The sequence below is a fragment of the Eulemur rufifrons genome, chromosome 19 (assembly GCF_041146395.1).
Source record: "Eulemur rufifrons isolate Redbay chromosome 19, OSU_ERuf_1, whole genome shotgun sequence".
Lineage (NCBI taxonomy): Eukaryota > Metazoa > Chordata > Mammalia > Primates > Lemuridae > Eulemur > Eulemur rufifrons.
In genome coordinates, this window is record NC_091001.1 from 109,062,115 (window position 1) to 109,074,733 (window position 12,619).

At 37.2% G+C, this 12,619-nt stretch overlaps 1 protein-coding gene across 2 annotated transcripts in view; it reads right to left on the reverse strand.

Annotated features, from left to right (window-relative positions):
- The window catches only part of TAF1B (TATA-box binding protein associated factor, RNA polymerase I subunit B), a 69,597-nt gene that overhangs the window by 33,062 nt on the left and 23,916 nt on the right, over positions 1-12,619 (reverse strand). For both annotated transcript variants that reach the window (XM_069494518.1, XM_069494517.1), the window contains one exon: positions 7,460-7,559. In XM_069494518.1, the coding sequence (XP_069350619.1) occupies positions 7,460-7,501 (42 nt within the window). In that variant the 5' untranslated portion in view covers positions 7,502-7,559. The remainder of the gene's footprint in view (positions 1-7,459; positions 7,560-12,619) is intronic.

Sequence of the window (12,619 nt, forward strand, 5' to 3'; positions counted from 1 at the left end):
ATCAATCTAAGTGTCAATCAATGGATGAATGGAAAAGGAAAATGTGGTATATATACACAATAAAAAACTATACCGCCTTTAAAAAGATGGAAATTCTGTCATTTGCGACAATGTGGATGAACCTGGAGGACATCATGCTAAGTGAAACAAGCAAGACAGAGAAGGACAAATATCGCACACTCTCACTTATATGTGGGATCTAAAAAAGTTGAACTCAAAGAAGTAGAGAGTAGAATGATTACTAGAGGCTGACTATAGGCTATAGTCAATAGTCAATAATAATGTATAGTCATGTGTTGCTTAACAACAGGGATACATTCTGAGAAATGCATTATAAGGCAATTTCATAGTGTGAACATCACAGAGTGTATATATACAAACCTAGATGGTATAAGCCCACTACACACTTAGGCTATATGGGACATAGACTACTGCTCCAAGGTTACAAACCTGTACAGCATGTTACTGTACTGAATACTGTAAGCAATGGTAACACGATGGTTAAGTATTTGTGTATCTAAACATAGAAAAGGTACAGTAAAAATACAGCATAAAAGAGAAAAAATTTATTCCTGTATAAATAGGGCCCTTACCATGAATGCAGCTTGCAGGTCTGGAAGTTGCTCGGGGTGAATCAGTGAGTGAGTGATGAGTCAATGTGAAGGCCTAGGACAATACTGTACACTACTGTAGACTTTATAAACACTGTACACTTAGGCTATACTAAATTTATTTCAAATATTTTTCTTTCTTGAATAAAAAATTAACTTTAGCTTATTGTAACTTTTTTACTTTATAAACTTTTTAATTTTTTTTAAAAGCTTTTGGACTCTTTTGAAGTAACACTCAGCCTAGAACAAACACATTGTATATCTGTACAAAAATGTTTTTTTCTTTATATCCTTATTTATAACTTTTCTATTTAAATTTTTTTTTTTTTTTTTTACTTTTTAAGCTTTTTTGTTAAAAACAAAGACACAAGCACACACATTAACCTGGGCCTACATTGGGTTAGGATCATCAATATCACTACCTTCCATCTTGTCCCACTGGAAGGTCTTCAGGGACAATAACATGCATGGAGCTGTCATCTGTGATAACAATGCCTTCTTCTGAAACACCTCTTGAAGAACCTGCCTAGAGGCTGTTAACTTTTTTTTAAGAAGTAGAAAAAGTACATTCTAAAATAATATGTAAACACATAAATCAGTAACATAGTCATTTATATTCCTTATCAGGTATTATGTACTGTACATAACTGTACCTGCTGTAGTTTTGACTGGCAGTGCAGTAGGTTTGTTTACACCAGCGTCAACACAAACACATAAGTAATGAATGTAGTGTACTACAAGGCTATGAAGGGTACAACATCACTAGACAACAGGAATTTTTCAGCTCCATTATAATCTTATGGGACCACCATGGTATATGCAGACAATCCTTGACCAAAATGCTGCTATGCAGCATATGACAGTATTGTATATTCCAAAATAAGAGTAAATCTCAAATGTCTCACCATAAAAATGAGTAATTGAGGTGATGGACATGTTAATCAGCTTGAGTGAATCATTCCACATGGCATACACATATATCAAAATATCATAATGTGCCCCCAAAATATAAACAATTATGATTTGTCAATTGAAAATAATATTAATTTTAAAAAGAAAAAAAAAGTCAACAAAAGGGATTACTACTAAGGGAGGTATTTTATGTAAACAAAACTATGACCCTCCAATAACATGGTCCATTTGGGGGAAAAAAATTCAGCAAAGATCAGACTAGAGACAATATTCATGAATAGAGACTACAGCTTTAAAAAAAAAAAAAAATCCAAGAATGAATGAACACTGAGAAGCTTTTAGGCATTCCAGAAAGAACTGTTCAGATAATATTCACCTAAAAAGCATCTGAATACTGATTCTATTTCTAAAGGTCTAAAAATCAGCATTTGAACATTTCTGTTCTGCTCACGAAGGACTAACTACTATGGGAATTGACTTCCTACCGTAAACAACAGAGAACTGGAACAAAGGTATGAAAGAGCAGTTTTAGGCACCGGACAACAGGAAGCATGGGACTGTAATCCCTGAGAGAAGAGAAACAATGGCCCAGTTTACTTCCCGGAGGCAGTTTCCAAACCTCACTGCAGGTGTGGGAAATGAAACAGAGGCTGGTGGTCTTGCTGAGCTGAGGGGACAAGGACTGGAGGTCCTGGAAGCTGAGGTGGCTGTAATTTGCAGGGAGAATACCAGAAAAGATAAAATTGCACAGAGTGCTCCAGAAATCTGCAAAGAGGTCCTCTCAAGTCTTTGGTTGAATACCAACATAGGCAGGTATGAGGAAAAAAAGTGAGACCAGGGGTAAAAACTCATTGAAAAGCAGTAGACCAAACAATTTCCAGAGTTCTCAGAAGACAACAGCCAGAGTGCAGAGACCTCAAAATACTAGGGACACTGGAGTAGTCTTTCGAAGGGATATACCTTAGTAGTGGGGCTAAATTAGGGACTAGCAAACCAGACATAACAAAGCTTAAAAACAAGCTTGTAAAGGATCAAACTAATCTTCAAGTTACTTAACATAAGCCAGAACAAAAATTTGGCACCCAACGATGTAAAACTCACAATATCTGCATCCAATCAAAAAGTATCAGGCAAGCAAAGAAGCAGGAAACCAATCAACAAAAACAGACTCAGAAATAACAGACAATGGAATTGGTAGACAAAAGCCTTAAAACAACTGTAATAAATATTGTCAATATACTCAAGAATATAAAAGAAAATATGAACATAATGAGAAGAAAAAGGGAAGAAATAAGATTAAAATAGAAGTTCCAGAAATGAAAAATACAGTATCTGAAATGAAAAATACATTAGATGGGTTTAACAACAGATAAGATACTCAAGAAGTAAAGATCAGTAAATTTGAAGACATAACAATAAAAATCATCAAAACAATACACACTGAGCAAAAAGACTTAAAAAAGGAAAAAAAGGAACAGAAGCCTTAGAGAGCTGTGGGACAGTATTAAGTTGTCTAATATGTTATTGGTATTCCAGAAAAAAGCCATAGAGTTCTACTCAGCCACAAAAAACAATAGCACCTCTTGTATTATCCTGGAAAGAGCTGGAGCCCATTCTACTAAGTGAAGTATCACAAGAATGGAAAAACAAGCACCACATGTACTCACCACCAAATTGGTATTAATGAACACTTATGCGCACATTTAGTAGTAACATTCATCAGGTGTTGGGACAGGTGGCGGGGAGGAGGGGATGGGTATATTCGCACCTAATGAGTACAGTGTGCACCATCTGGTGGATGGACACACTTGAAGCTCTGACTCAGGTGGGGCAAAGGCAATATATGTAACCTAAACATTTTTACCACTGTAATATGCTGAAATAAAAAATAAATTAATAACAGTAATAAAAAAGCCTACTTATAGAACCACTAACATCCCTCAATAAATAAAAGCTCGCATACTAGATAAAACCTTTGGGAAAGAATCACTGTTTAAGCCTGCCATCTCAAACTAGAATATTTACTATGGGAAGGATATATTTGAAAATAAAGTTGTTTTTTTTTAAGACAGAGTCTCACTCTGTTGCCCAGGCTAGAGTGCCATGGCGTTCAGCCTAGCTCACAGCAACCTCAAACTCCTGGGCTCAACCAATCTTTCTGCCTCAGCCTTTCAAGTAGCTGGGACTACAGGCATGTGCCACCATGCCCGGCTCATTTTTTCTATATATTTTTCGTTGTCCAGCTAATTTCTTTCTATTTTAGTAGAGACAGGGTCTCGCTCTTGCTCAGGCTGGTCTCAAACTCCTGAGCTCAAGCAATCCTCCTGCCTTGGCCTCCCAGAGTGCTAGGATTACAGGAGTGAGCCACCACGCCCGGCCTGAAAATAAATTTTTAAAAAATTAAGTGGCACAAGGAGATATAATGCTAAGAGAGCAGATGTAAGGATGCTATTTTAAGTTTTAATATAATCACTATAATTCATGGTTTGTTTTGAATAGCACTGTTACATGTTTTATTAGAAAGTAATTTAAACATGTAATTTAAACCAATACTCTTAACTCTTGATTGCATTTTTCACCACATTTTGAGTCTGTAATTTCATAATGAATGTCAGTGGGGACACATGATTCAACTCCTTAAAGTCAATTTTTCAGGAAAGCACCTGTTCTATAAAATCAAGGCCTACATATCTGGACATTCTGTTCCCTTGAGGTGTAAAAGTACAACTCATAAACAAAATGTATTTTATTAGCAACAAATACATAGTATGCATTGACAACACACAGGCCAAATAATAATTTTAAATTCTTGAAAAATAAAAAGTTGCTAAAATTTCAAAAATGGGACTAATTTAGTAAAGGATCTTCATTTAAATGAAACAGTCTAGATTATTGTTAATGAAAAGAAGTGTCATTTTCATAGCAGAACTGCATTATCCTATTTTATTATCATCCAAAGATAATTCACACCAATAAAAGTCTCTCAAAGTGAATCTAATTAAAAAACAGTTGATAAAATTTTACTGGTAAATAGTGAAAAAGGAATTTGGTTGAGACTTTAATTTGAGAAACAAAAGGCATACAAATAAGTTTATTTTATCTTATATCGAAGAAAATTTAGGTTATAATTATGCCCATCTACTAAGTTCTCGTAACAAAGAATGAATGAAACACTGATTTTTGGGGGGCGTAATTTTTCTAGCAAAATTATATGATAACACATCCTTCCCATTTCCTTTGGTTTTACAACATAATGCCAAAGAGAATCACTTTACAAAATATACCAGGGCTCTATTCGCTTTGTCAGGGACCTCTCTTAATCCTTGGACTTCAAATTTTCCCTTTGGAAGCCCCTATTGTGTCACCCTCACTGATTTTTCTCTTCTTCAACTGTAAACTTCTCTAATTCTGTCAGACCTGTATGTATGGATAGATTTGCAGGCAGTTCTACATTAATTTCAAAGACAACATATTTCATGCTGGAACTTGTAAAATGTGCAATTTCACTTTCTATCTGCATTTTATTAACACTCACAGGATGGAAAGGGATAAATCCCAACATCAACTTGAACATCAAAGGATGTTTGAATACAGGTTAATTTTCTGTCAAACCACCATTAGATATTTTTATTTAAATATGAAGTCAAACCACTATTAAATATTGTTGCGTTATGATGACTTTTTTCTCAAAGCAAACCTTTTAAGAAATATAAAAACTGACAAAAAAGACCTTCCCCCACCACATACTACCAAGTGGTAAATTACTGAGGTAACTTATTTACCTGTAAAAGAACAAACATGAAATATTTTCTAAGAGAATTAACTGAGAAGTGAAAACATATCTTGGTCTAATGTCTTAAATAATTAAAAATCTTAGATTACTTAGGTTTTCCAATCTTTTTTTTTTTTTTAATGCCTCAAATTCTCTCTCTCTCTGAAGAAGGGAATCTACCTGCCTTTCAGAGACTGAACAATAATAAATAAAATAGTAATGGAAAACATTTCAAGATTTCAGATGAAAGTCATTATATCCATATAAGCAGTATAAGTTACACTCTGCACCTCAACTTTTATAAAGGAAATATTAACTTTTTACTTATGTTAAATTCTCTCCAGCTGGAATAATAATCAGCAGTTACAAATGTAAAGAGTCTATGATGTCACCTTAACAATTACAGCCCTTTCCATTTCCACGATCTCTTAAATTTCTGCCTTGTCTACTAGTGGTACATCAATCTCAGGCTAACAGGGCTGTGAGCTCTCCCTGAACATTTCTAATGGAATTTTCTGTTTTTCCTGATAACATCACCACACAGGGGGGTTTTGCCCTCTGCTCTGAATCAAGCCATCCCCCCTCCCACAGCGAAGTTAATGGTTTCACAGCCACTGGCTGGGAGTAGGGGTGAGGGATGGGAGCAGTCCTAGGGAATAATGCCACAGACTCCCGCTGCAGTTTTTTATGAATAAATGCTTTCTCAGTTTGTTGTTAGCCTTTGGTCAATTTCCAGAGACCTGAGGTTTTGGGGGGCAATTTCATTAAATTCTATATTTGTTTGTGGGGAAAGGATTTGCAGCCTCTTTACTCCACTGTCTCTGGACATTCCACCCTCTCCTGACTGTAGTTTTTGTCAGAGAACAAAAAGATAGTGGCATACAGGAAAGACTTTTGACATGAGAGATACAGTACCAAGGGCCAAATCCAGGTCTCATGATTTGCCAATTATATGATATTGGGCAAGTTACCTTAACTTTTTTGAGACTCAATTTTACCATCTTGTAATTTACATCCATCCTTATTGTGATAAACATTACTTATAGACTATGGTGTTGTTAGGAGTAAAAAAGAAAAATATTACTTAATTTCACAAACACCTAACAGGCACTCAACAAATGTCTCTTAAACCATAAACAATCTCAAGGTCATGAAGGTCATTAAGGTCTACGAAAATAATTCCTTAAGTGGGCAAATGAAGGAAAATATTTAGAATGAATACTTAGCATACTGAAAACCTTCTGATGAAGAACAAAGGGAAAATAACTTTTGAGCACCACAAATAGTAATAAAAACTCACAATTAAAGGACAGAAGTCCTTCCATGGGAGACATCCGAAAACACATGTAGAAAAAGATAAACACAAGCTAAGGATTTAAAACAGTACCTCTTCAAACATGGTAATAACTTTCTTCTCTTTCCTTCAAAGCAACACAGTGTGCAAAAAAACAATGAAAAAACCCGTATCTTTTAAAAAAAAAAAAAAATGTAATCACCTAAAGGTCTCTATAAAACTTCTCAAGTTTAGTCTCAACAATGTACCCATTTACAATGTACACACATCACACTACAGCTACATTTTGAGGATAACCTAAAGGATTAGAAGGAGCCATATAAGGAAAATAAAAGATAATGATCCTCTTCATTAAATTATGATTAATGTTCCATATTTGCATAGAACAAAAACTAGATGACATTTTTTTTTTTTTTTTTTTTTTTTTTGAGACAGAGTCTCACTCTGTTGCCCAGGCTAGAGTGAGTGCCGTGGCATCAGCCTAGCTCACAGCAACCTCAAACTCCTGGGCTCAAGCGATCCTCCTGTCTCAGCCTCCCGAGTAGCTGGGACTACAGGCATGCACCACCATGCCCGGCTCATTTTTTCTATATATATATTTTTTTTAGCTGTCCATATAATTTCTTTCTATTTTTAGTAGAGATGGGGTCTCGCTCTTGCTCAGGCTGGTCTCGAACTCCTGAGCTCAAACGATCCGCCCACCTCGGCCTCCCAGAGTGCTAGGATTACAGGCGTGAGCCACCGCGCCCGGCCTAGATGACATTTTTAAAAACTCCAACACCAAACAATAAGTCAGGCAAGAAATATAAATCATCAACCACTCTTGTAGTCTTATTAGTAACTACAAAGTAAAAAAAGAAAATAACTTACCTCTACAGCAAAGATTCTTTTGTCACGCCCATATAATTTCATCTCTTCTGGAAAATGCTGAAAAGCATTTACGTAAGGAATATGGTCCTCTTCAACAAATCTGTATTTTTAATAAGAAAAAGTTTCAATGAGTGCTATGTACTGACTTAGCACAGTAAATGTTTTCAGGAAAAAGAGTCTCTTGGGCCGGGCGAGGTGGCTCACGCCTGTAATCCTAGCACTCTGGGAGGCCGAGGCAGGTGGATCGCTCAAGGTCAGGAGTTCGAGACCAGCCTGAGCAAGAGCGAGACCCCGTCTCTACTAAAAATAGAAAGAAATTATATGGACAACTAAAATATATATAGAAAAAATTAGCTGGGCATGGTGGCGCATGCCTGTAGTCCCAGCTACTCGGGAGGCTGAGGCAGTAGGATTGCTTAAGCCCAGGAGTTTGAGGTTGCTGTGAGCTAGGCTGACGCCACGGCACTCACTCTAGCCAGGGCAACAAAGCAAGACTCTGTCTCAAAAAAAAAAAAAAAGAAAAAAAAAAAAAAAAAGAAAAAGAGTCTCTTAAAAAGATAAGGTAAGAATCAGTTAAGTGTATTCTACCTTCCATATATTTATTTATAACGATGATAAATTTGATCATATCTATTATTCTCCATACCCATGCGTGGGACTATTTAGCCAATTATCAATCGATTCTCTTAAGTTCCTGACTAAACAGATTAAATATGTCTAAGAAGTGGGTATCTTATCTGTCAGTTCATCACCAGGCTTTCCAACATGGCATTCCTTCTATTCCTATCTCCCCTCACATGACAGGCTCCTACTCATCTTGTCAATCACCTCTTCAGGGCGGCCTTCCTTGATCCCTGTCTTCCATGACTGCACATCTACTTCCCTTGTCTACCCTTCTGGTTCCAGCACCTGGCATGGTGCATGGTAGATGCTTATTGCTAGAAGAATCATCAATGGGAGGAACCTTGCCCTGTTTGCTCACCACACATCCCAATGTCCGGTACACATAATACAATATGAGATCAAATATTTTGAGCCAATTATTGAGTTTGAAGAAAATAACATATACATATAAACAAATATCTTTATTTATAATTTATTCATTCACTCAAGAGAAATTTATTGAGTACTATATTCCCAGCACTATTGTAGGCTACAGGGATACAACAGTAAATAAAAGAGAAAAACATTCTTGTTCCTGTGAAGTTTACACTCCAGCGAGAAGAGAAAGACAACAAACAAATGAAATCTATAGTATGTTAGGTAGGGGGAGAGGTTAAAGAGAAAAGTAAGTAGGGTAGGAGACTAGAGAATGAGGAATAGGGATCTTGCAACCATGTCATATATATCCATATACCTACATATAAGATTTTAAAAGTAAGACAACTGTTAAGGAAAATGACTGGAATAAGTACACAAAATGTACTGTCTTAAAATCTTGGCTGTTGCTAGAGCTTGGCTGATATTTGGCTCTCAGAGTTCTATTGTAAAGGACAAAATTGATTTGATATTAATTTCAAATTAAAAATGTGATTTCTTTAATTTTTAGCCTACTGAAAGTTAAGAATTAAATATTTTATGTAAAAAAATGGTGTTAAAGCCTCTTGCAGCTAGTTTTCCCTTAGTATCTTTAGTTTATATAAAGTATTTATATATAGTAATCAGTATTCATATTATTTCAGAACTATATTTTTGGTTTAATATTATTTCATATATAGGATATAATGTAGGTCTTTTTTTTTTTTTTAAGACACGTTCTCACTCTATTGCCCAGGCTAGCATGCAGGGATGTCATTGTAGCTCACTGTAACCTCAAACTCCTGGGCTCAATATGATCTTCCTGACTCAGCCTCCCAAGTAGCTGAGACTACAGGCATACAGCACTGCACCTGGCTAATTTTTCTATTTTTAGTAGAGATGGGGTCTTGCTCTTAGTTAGGCTGGTCTCAAATGCCTGAGCTCAAGTGATCCTGCCACCTTGGCCTCTCAGAGTGCTAGGATTACAGGCATGAGCCACTGTGTTCAGCCCGTACTACCACTTTTAAAACTATCTACTATTTCATTATGTTAATATGCTCATTAGTTATTTAGACTTTATCCCCATGTGATAATACATGCCAGCCCTCTGTGGAGTGTTAGGGGTTCAGAAATGAAGAGTCCTCCACACCCCCATCCTAATGAGTCAGACAGACAGCCTGCAGATGAACCAGTAGAGACACCTGCCACAAGTGCCACCACAGAGGCATGCTGAGTGCTATAGGAGCAGAGGAAAGAACGAGAGATCTGCCCAGGGGAAGCAGAGATGTCTGCACAGAGCAGTCTTGGGCATCTGGAGTTTAAAAGATGTTTCACCATTTATAAATAGCGCTGCTCTTAACCTCTTTCCAAGGTTTTTTCCTTCTGAATTTGAAGTTCCTTTTAGAAAAATATTTATTTTTCCAAAAAGATAGCTACTGAACAATCTATTTCTCTTCTTTGGTATTATCAGCTGGTTCTCTGGGTCAATCCAGGAAGTTGACAAAGCAATTGGCATAGACTGAAAGCATCCCATACGCCTCTGTTAGCTGTGTCCCCTAGAAACACTGTCTCTACTTACAATTTTGTATTTTTCTAAAGTTTTGATTTGTGACAGATTGGAAATTTAACAAATTAGTCCTTCATTGCAGATCATTGAAAAAGCACTGCATTTAAGTCGTGTCTACCCGTAAAACAGATCCTGAACCTGTTCACCTCTTTCCATTTCCATTACCAGCATCCTAATCCAAGCTACCATCTCTTGCCTGAAGTATAGCAAAAGACCACCTGGTCTCCCTGCTTCCGCCCGCCCTTTCCTCCTAGAATCCATTTTCCACATGATCTTTTACAAACATAAATCAGATCATGTCCCTCCTGCTATAGCTGTAGTGGCTTATCATCATACTTAAATCCTAACAGGTATGTGATTTCCTTTTGGAGTGATGAACATGTCCTGGAAATATTAATAGAAAGAAGTGATGGCTGTGCAACTTTGTGAATATACTGAAAACTGCTAAATTGCACATTTTTTGTTTTGTTTTGAGACAGGGTCTCACTCTGCCACCCAGGCTGCAGTGCAGTGGCCATAGGCTGTAGATCACTCAAGCGATTTGCCTTGCCTCAGCCTCCCAAGTCGCTGGGACTGTAAGTATGCACCACCATGCCCAGCTAATTGAATTGTAATTTTAAAAGGGTAAATTTTATTATACATGAATTATACTTCAATTAAAAGAAAATCCAAACCCCTAACTTGGATCTCCTAACAGATATCTGCCCCTGCTTCTCTCTCTGCCCTCACTCTCCCACTCCTCATCAGAATTCTCTTGCAGCCCTCCTCTGCTCCTTCATCACACTGAGCTTGCTCTTGCTGTGGGGCATGGTACTAGCAACTTACCCACAGTCAACTACAGCCCAAAAATATTAAATGGAAAAATCCCAGAAATAAACAATTCATAAGTTTTATATGGTACACTGTTCTGAGTAGCATGATGAAATTCAGCGCATCTTGCTCTGTCCTGCCTGGGATATGTATCCTTCCTTTGTCCAGCATATCCATGAATAGACCCTCCCCACCCATGAGTCACTTGTATTAACAGTTTGCTTGGTTCTCAGATACATTGTCATGGTATTGCAGTACTTGTGTTCAAGTAACACCTGCTTTACTTAATAATGGCCCCAAAGCACAAGAGTAGTGGTGCCAGCATATATGTTATAATTGTTTTATTTTATTATTAGTTATTGTTGTTAGTCTCTTACTGTACCTACACCATAAATTAAACTTTATCACAGGAATGTATGTATAAGAAAAACATAGTACATATAGGATTTAGTGCTATCCAGTTTCATGCATCCATAGCGGGTCTTGGAATGTATCCCCTATGGATAAGTAGGGACTACTATACTTCTGATATTCACATTTTGGCTCTATTTTCATTCAAAGTGCAGCTTAAATTCTACTTTATCAGCTAGGCTTTCCCTAATAACTAATCTACAGTAGCCATCGAGTCAATCTTGATCACACCATCCTACTACAATCTTCTGAATAACCCTTCCCTGTCTGATCATTTTCTTATTTATTTATGTATTTGTCATATTTCCTCCTCTAGTCTTCTTTTCTTTTTTTTTCTTTTTTTTTTTTTTTTTTTGAGACAGAGTCTTACTCTGTTGCCCAGGCTAGAGTGCCATGGCGTCAGCCTAGCTCACAGCAACCTCAAACTCCTGGGCTCAAGCAATACTTCTGGCTCAGCCTCCCGAGTAGGTGGGACTACAGGCATGCACCACCATGCCCGGCTCATTTTTTCTATATATTTTTAGTTGCCCAGCTAACTTCTTTCTATTTTTAGTAGAGACAGGGTCTCGCTCTTGCTCAGGCTGGTCTCGAACTCCTGAGCTCAAACAATCTGCCCGCCTTGGCCTCCCAGAGTGCTAGGATTACAGGCGTGGGCCACCACACCCGGCCCTTCCTCTAGTCTTGAAATTCATGAGAAAGGGGACTTGACCTCTATGGTTTATAACTGCATCTCAAGGGTCTAGACTCTAGACAACACCTGCATACAGTGGATACTCAATAAATATTTGTGCAATGAATAAATACTGGCTATTTTTATTTATTAGTTATTACTAGGTAGGCAGGGTCCTTTATAGGCTATTTGAAGGGTTATAAATTTATCCTAAGGATTATGGCTACTCCTAGAGGATTTGAACAGGGAAGTGACATGCACAATCAGTGTAAGTACTCCAGTTAGGCTAATAACATACTCCCTTCAAATCAATGTTCTTTAAATATTTTTTCAAAGTTTGGCAGTAGTTCTCAAACTTTAGCATCTATAAAAATCCCCTGGAAGGCTTATTAAAACAGAGATTACCAGGCCCTATCCTAGTTTCTGATTCAGAAGGTCTAGTATGGGTCCAAGAATTTGCATTTCTAACAAGTTCCTAGGTGATGCAGAAGCTATTAATCAGGTCCACACTTTCAGGACCTATGACATAGAGCTCTTTCTGGAAGAAAAGCAGAGAAAGAGGATCAATGGTGACAGCCTCTTCTCCTACTGCCCCAAGCAACTAAGCTCTGTTCATGAACTTATATACCTCATACAGCAAAATAAAAGTCCCCCAGCTAACCAGATCCAATCTCCTTGAAGGCAT